The 8,000-nt window shown below is 31.9% G+C and overlaps 1 protein-coding gene across 1 annotated transcript in view; it reads right to left on the bottom strand.

Annotated features, from left to right (window-relative positions):
- The window catches only part of LOC100164771 (peroxidase), a 45,226-nt gene extending 38,000 nt beyond the window's left edge, over positions 1-7,226 (bottom strand). The window contains exon 1 of the mRNA XM_001951182.5: positions 6,851-7,226. Coding sequence (XP_001951217.2) covers positions 6,851-6,919 — 69 coding nt within the window. The 5' untranslated portion in view covers positions 6,920-7,226. The remainder of the gene's footprint in view (positions 1-6,850) is intronic.
- Positions 7,227-8,000: the final 774 nt, after the last annotated feature.

Raw genomic sequence — 8,000 nt, forward strand, 5'->3', positions numbered from 1 at the left:
ATACGTCCACGCTCGTTTCACAATCCAAAATTTTTTAATATTATACTAATCCAAACGTTTTAAAATTGTAAAATTACTTAATATATTAATTTATTTGTGTCGTAATCGTTTTCATATTTTCTTGGAAATAAAATGTGCACTAACCATTTAACCGAACGTAGGCGATGATTCAATTCGCGAACACAATCTCATTGGTAATAAATATTAAGTGTTATGTTTTTTTTCCGTGTAAAAATGACGATCCGTTAAAACCAAGCTAAACTCATGGCACAATAATAATATAATAATAATAATAATAATAATAATATATAGGCGTAAGTTTCACAACAGGCAGCGGTTTGCGCCACAACACGTCAAAACGTGCAGCAGTTAATGTGTCCGAGCAATTAAATTCCTTGTTAAAAACTAATTGCCCCCGCATGATAAAATAAAAATATATTATAATTGATAACAACAATAGCGCCATTAAAACAAAACAAAATACATAATGTACGCAAGTACACAGAAGTCATTGACTAGGTACACTTTTTTTCCAACATTCTAAAATTTTAGTCGAATAAATTCCTTGGAACATTCGTATCTCTGTGTTACATCGTTTATGGTCCACTCGTGACCAAGGTCAGTGATCTAATGGCCCCCGCATATTTTTCGGCAAGTGGTGGCTATAATATATCTGATACACATATTATAACATACCTTTATAATATACGTATTATTATAACAACTCAGGTGCTAAACAGTAAACGTTATACCATCGTAATAATAATATAGCATGTATGTTGTACATATTATTTTAAACGATTTAAAGCACTTTATTATATTTTAATAAAAAATTATAAGACGTGGGTCAACGGCAGCACACAGGGATATAATACGCATTGATAAAATATGTTTTTTAAAACCTTGACATCAAAAACACCATCTAAATCAAATTAAATTTCAGTTTCGTCATCTGAAGATTTTATTTTGAAAAACAATAATATATTCAAAAAATATATATAGGTAAATAATAAATAATAATAACATCACTTGAGTTTCGTACGATCAGATTAAAAAGGTTATCGGCAAGTTGATTAACTGACAGACGACAGTGATTGAGTGATAATAATGGTCAACATCTTGACGCGAACCACGTCAAAACGAAAATCGAATAAAACGGCGTTCGAAATGAATTAACAAACCAAAATCATCGATATAATATAATATATCATGGAACTCCGCTTTTGGATGTGCCTATATACCTATAATATACTAAACACGTCGCTAATATAATAATAATAATAATAATAATAATAATAATAATAATAATAACAGTTTGAAACTAATACGATTTGAAAACAAATACAATAAAGAACACGTGGTTTTAGGTCAAGACCGTCTGGGTTAAGACTATCTGTGCGGCCAGGAATGTCCACACTCCGCGTAAAGCTGATCAGTAGTTTTGCTATTAATATTGTTTCGTCACACGCCATAGCAGACTGTACGAGATCATTATTATATATAGGTGCGTTGGTGTCATTTCTTTTGTAAAATTATGAAGTCGTGACTGGTCTTCGCGAACGGTTGTCTCGATTTGAAAATATGTACGACAGTAAAAAAAAATAACTTGTGTTAGTTTACTGGGTGTAAACGCGCCGAGTAAATAGCAAAGCAATAATATAATAATATATCACTATTATATTACGTTTCCGGATTGCCAAGATGGTATTCGTATAAGATCATGTTTAGAGCAGTAAAACGATTTTCCTTCAAACATCATAGTACGCGCTATTATGCAGACCTGACTGGATCGTCAAAACCTTATATATATGTTGAAATTCATTTCACAATTTATAGAACAAATTTATAGATGAGAGAAAAAATGTTACACTGTTCGTCGTTTAGTGCGTTTTAATGTTTTTGTAAACACGCTATTCGTTGTTATTCATTTTATTTCGAAAACAAAAGTTTATAGTGTGTATTGCGTTTAAATCACTTTATTTTATTAATGTACCTATATATTATATTGTATGCAGGTATAATACCAATGTGCGTCACTATGAAATCATCAAGAGACTAAAAAAAGGCTTAGTCTCGTGAGGCGCATATATCTTAATATTATAATAGATTAAAAACAATAAATAAATTTGAATCTGAAAAGAACTAAAACACGGCATATAAACATTAAAAAGCCTTCATATTATTATGTAATTTACGTGGTACCAATATTTCTGGTGTTTTGTGAAAGAATCGAACACGCGCGGTGTATACAATATTATGTCTCAATGTCATAATATTCATCATTTACAATAGCCTACATGGATTTTTACTTATATTCAAAAAAAAAAAAAAATATGCGTAAGAAATTAGCATAAGTTTTTTTTTCGTCAATCTAAGCGTGCCATTCAAAAATCAATACCTGGACAATATGCATTGTAGTCCTACCATTTATGACTTTTGTGTATACATATTATATTCGCGTTTGAAAATGAACGACTCTGGTGCTATATTACCTACATGGCTATATACCTATATATAAATATAATAATGAAATGGCAATATGTAGGTAGTGCGAGTATACCAGTTTATGACGAATAGGAACTTGTAGGTAATGTGTAGTAATGATACGATCATACCGCGATGAACCTTACTGCACTCAATATTGATTTTAGTTATCATCACCTATCGCACACTGTATAATGCTTATTGCATTAAACTATCATCACGTAGAACCGACTGTATATTATACATAAATATATGTTTTTATTATATTGTATATTTCTACGGCGTGTCAATTTAAATTGCCGCACTAATTATTACCTAAGTAAATGTATGTGTTAAAAAAAATTGTTCAATATTTGAACTATTTACCACACAAAATGATAATTATTTGTTGTTTCACAGCGCCTGTTAGGTATTCAAATTATTTTAACGACAACTATTATTTTCAATTTCGTAATCAGGGCATCACAAGTGTGTACTTTTCTATTAATATTTACTTAGATCGGCGGAAAAATAAAGGAATTCAGCAAGGGGGAAAAGGTACACCGCAAAAGTTGTCCAAACTTTGTTCTACGTAATGTACGCTTATTTATTCAGTTCGATGTATTCGATAGAAATACATCAATATTTTTGGAAAACTGTTGCGCTCTTAACTATTATAAATAAAACATGTACCTATATTATAGGTTGCCATTAAAGACGGTACCTATAAAAATCTCTACGCCTACCAAAAAAAAAAGTTATAGGATATAAATGCTTTGTAAAAATATGGATAGTTGTATAATTAATTATATTAATTCATACCCACATCATATTAAAAAAAAAAAAAAATTTTCTTTCAAAAACATAAAAATCTACTCAGAAAACGAGAGTGTATAGCCACAGTCACTAGCTAAATAGATCACGCCGTGCAGACCTATACCTACAACTATAATATTATTATATCGCACGTCATTTCGAGCATAAATCATCGCTCGGACGACGCACTACAGTACTTGAGGACGGTTCGCACGATATTAACGATGACGTCTCGAGACGCCCGTCCAAACAGACAGCGGGGGAAAAAAAAAATAAAACATCGAAAACGGTGAGCACAATACAAAATATGTTATTTGTTTTTCGCGATAATGGACTTATCACACGCGTCGTACAACAGGTACGTTATGCGTATGCAATATAATATTAGTATAATACGTATGATAATAATTACGGGCCACGTCCGCGGCCGTCGTTTATAATAGTAATAATAATAATAATATACCTCTATTATATTATTACCTATGCGTATTATAAATAAAAAAAAAAACAAAAAAAACGCCATTCGGTCGTGACGGCCCGCGGTGGAGGCGCTGCTAGACCGCGGAGCGTTCGGGCGCTGTAGCAAGTTCAAGGTCGCGCGGTGTTCGTTGTGCGCCGGGACGCGGAGAACGAGACGAAAAACACGCGTCGCGGCCGTCGACGTGTATAGAGAAACGTCTCAAATAAAGACAGAAACGCCGCCGCCGCCCCCCGATGACAGCGAGTAGCGACGACGATGTTATCATTATTGTTATTATTATTAAATTATCATTATTGCTATATTATAACTGCAGAATTACCAGGCTTGGCGCCCGTGTATACTGCTGCAGTTTTGAAAGAAATTGATAGTTTAATTTTAGGTATCTCATTTTATCATGTGTTAACTAATTATTATTAACGTTTTTTTTTTTTTTTAATTACTTCTTACGACGTAGAGTTCGTAATAATAGGGATTAGGGGTTGAAAAAATAAGATACAAACACGCCGAGACTCGAGGAATCTATTGATAAAACTTTTATTGAAAACGGTCCAGCATATTCTTTGAACATTATGATAAATAGAGGACAAAGAAACGTTTATTTTTATATATATTATTATTATATAATTCAGAGGATTTAAAACACCTGGGAAAACCGACCGACAGATCTAGGGAGGTGTACCTACATTAAAAAGCAGCGTAATACGTTACAATAATAATAATTACAATAACATAAAACATAATAATAATAATAATAATAATAATAATATTGTGATTGATACTGTTACAATGCGTTTCATCGAAACAAGTCGTCCGGAAAAACGGTCGGCGGCACTCGCGCTAGAATATTTTTCGCCGCCGCCGCCGCCGCTGCTCCCTTTCACGCCGCGCCACTGCTCCCAATGTCGCGCCGCTGCCGTTTGCCCTTGTCCGTCCGCGATGTTCGTTTCGTTTGTAAATATTATTGTGTACGCGTCGGATGAGTAACCCGTTCGGTGTGTGTGCTCGTCCTCATGCATCGTCTTTGATATAATAATATTATAATAGTATAACACCTAGTCATCCTCACCCGCGATTTATGGGTTCTAAATATCTTCCGCGTCGGGATTTGTATAATATAATAAATACACCTATATATCGTTTATATAGCACACACACACACACACCAATAATGATAATTACGCCGTGATTAATGCGTTCGCGTCCGCGTTCGTATGGTATAGGAAAGTATAATATTATAATTATGTAAATGGTACATATTATAATACTATACACATCGCATCATCATTATCATATACAGAGCGATACTTTCATCGCTAAACAGTAATTTTATATTATATAGGCGGAATTCGTGTTTTTCAATATATTTCAATTTGATCATAAATCATTTTACGATACTCAATGTTTTTGTGGACAAAATTAGGTTTTGATTTTTAGTCGACCCGAGATCGTAGTGCACTGCTCCGTGCAGCGTCTTGATATTTATAAAATTCAAGTTTGAAGCTAATAATTAACAATATATTATATTCTGGAACCCGATTTTAGCGACCGGTTTTCGTTTCGTTTGATACGGCGAGATTTCGTTCCGTACGTCGTCAATTTGCAGTCGCGTGTTTATTTGAAAAACAAAAATAAAACGTTTCCGTGCATCGACTCGGTCGCTGCAGTCATGACGAATATTATGATAATGATTTTTTAATATAACGGTTCGAATAATAATAATTGTTATTGTAATATTCATTTGGCTATTTACCAGCTATACCTGTCTACGGAATTTTACTATTAAATATGCAAACATTTTAATATTCAGAAGTTTAGTTAAGTAGATAGTTTTGCTCACTATTTTGTTATCTATAATAATATAATAATAATGTCTGATATTTTAAATTAAATGTCTCTAATAAAGATATTATTAATATATTTTATTTTGTACGTAATATGATAACCACGAAAATTTGACCGACAATTTAAAAAAAAATATATGTAATAATATACATAAGTATTAATTAAATTAATAAATATTCAATGATATCAATATTACCTATACCTATACTACCTATAATACCTATACAAAATGGTATAAATGAGCTTTATTAAGAAGAAGTTTAGAAATGTAATACGTATCAGTAATAATAGTTATATATTATTATCAGTCTTAGATAATATGTAACTTTAAGGATAAATAAAATTTTAAATATTTTTAGTACTTATATGATCCAAATTTAGCGTAGCTTATGTTCATTAGCACATCACTCAAGATGTGTATACTTTTATTTTAAAAATCGTTTAAAAATAAAATACGAGTGAATAAACTAATGGGGGTGACTACTGACTATCACTCTAGTAATAAATTAAGTTTTTCATAATTTATTCATCAACAAAATTGAATAGATTCAAATTCGATAAAATAGAATAAATATACTAATAAGTAGGTAATAGGCACATTATTGTTTATACTATGATTCTCTTTTTGATAAATAAATGCATCCAACTCGTTTGTTTTAAAAAATAAATTAAATCTATTTATTGTAATTTATCAATTATAAATATATATAAATACCCATCAGAAATCACGAAAATATTTTAAGCATTACCTACGGAATTAAGCACCATAACATTTTTTTATTATTATATAGTCCACCTATAACACTGGTCATTACATATTATACTATAATTTATTTATTTGTTTGTTTATTAATCAACGGGTAATCACCCTTTTGGTAAATATAATGTAAATAAAATTAAAAAACATAATAATAATATTATTGTGTGTGCCATAAAATATCGGAAAATATTATAAGATTCATATCACCATAACAATATTGCAAGTATATTATTATAAATTTATAAAAACATAAAAATGTTGCCCTATAGTAATCCAATTGGGATATAGAAAATACGTCCCGCGATAACGAACCCGTCTCAAGCGGACTAATTAACCGCAATAACCAAACTATACATAATTATGAGTAAATAAGTAGAAAATATGTTCAATACGACGATGATGATACAACGCGACAACGCGTTTGAAATACATAATTTAGAATACTGTGCACGATAATTTTATTTAAGTGCCTACTGCGATGAACTTACCGAAGAGGCGGGCGTGTAGATGACGGCGGCGGTGCACAGAAGAAGCACCGCGTACTTCATGACTTCCATCTGATATTTTGTCAAATCCACTGGCAAAAGATTTTTTTTTTTTTTCAAAAAGATGGAAAAATTAGAGAGATGAGATTTGAAAAACCGTGTTAATTATATTGTTATTATTGCTTTATAGTTTTAGAAAAATGTACGACGACGTACACTTCGATATCGGATAATATGGATAGTAATAATTATAATCAAAATAATAAACTGTGTGCATGTGAGCTGGTACCTACATATATCTGATTCGTTCGCGTGTGTGTACGACTTGGGAGCGCAACAACGATAGTGAGAGTGAACCGACGGTCACTTTCGATGTGCCGCCGAAGCCGAAGCCGCCGCCGTACGAAGAGGAGGCGCTTGCTGTGTGTGTGTGTGTGTGTGTGTGTGTGTGTGCTCGGCCGTTCGCAATTACGTAATTCCAACCGGCCAGCGGAGCCGCACGCCGGGCATAGGTATACCACGTCTGTTAGGTGGTTAGGTGGCTAGGTATACACTATTATACAGCTAGGTACATTATTTTGTTCTGCGGCGTTTCGTCCGTATCAGATCGTTGTGACTTTCGGACCTATCGTATTTGTCCATATAATAATATGTACCTGCTGTAATATTATAAGTATTTATCAGTATATTTCAGTATATTTCGTAAATCATTATTAATAATTATAATTTATACCAATAATATAATGTTTAATATAATACAGTGAAGCCAAACTATAATATTATATTAATATGATAATATGAGGAAATTTTCGAATACCATCATATTGACAATGATTAACGAATTGTACTATAATATTACTATTATAATTTTGAGTGAATAATACTTTTCTTGTTTTATTATACCTATTATACCTACACATATGAGGAAACATGTTTCGCTCCTCGGGGTGTATACCAGCTATACCTTTGTAATAGTATAGGTAGGTATAGTCATGATAAATAAGACGTGGTAAACACTTGTAAACCCACTTAGAAAATACATTGTGCTAATTGCATATACATCCAACATATTTTGAGATGATTAATGATTCTTTTCTGTCCAATATCGACAATAACAAATACCTAATAGTTAAATCAACTATGGTCAGCAAAT

Source organism: Acyrthosiphon pisum, chromosome A1, assembly GCF_005508785.2.
Source record: "Acyrthosiphon pisum isolate AL4f chromosome A1, pea_aphid_22Mar2018_4r6ur, whole genome shotgun sequence".
NCBI lineage: Eukaryota > Metazoa > Arthropoda > Insecta > Hemiptera > Aphididae > Acyrthosiphon > Acyrthosiphon pisum.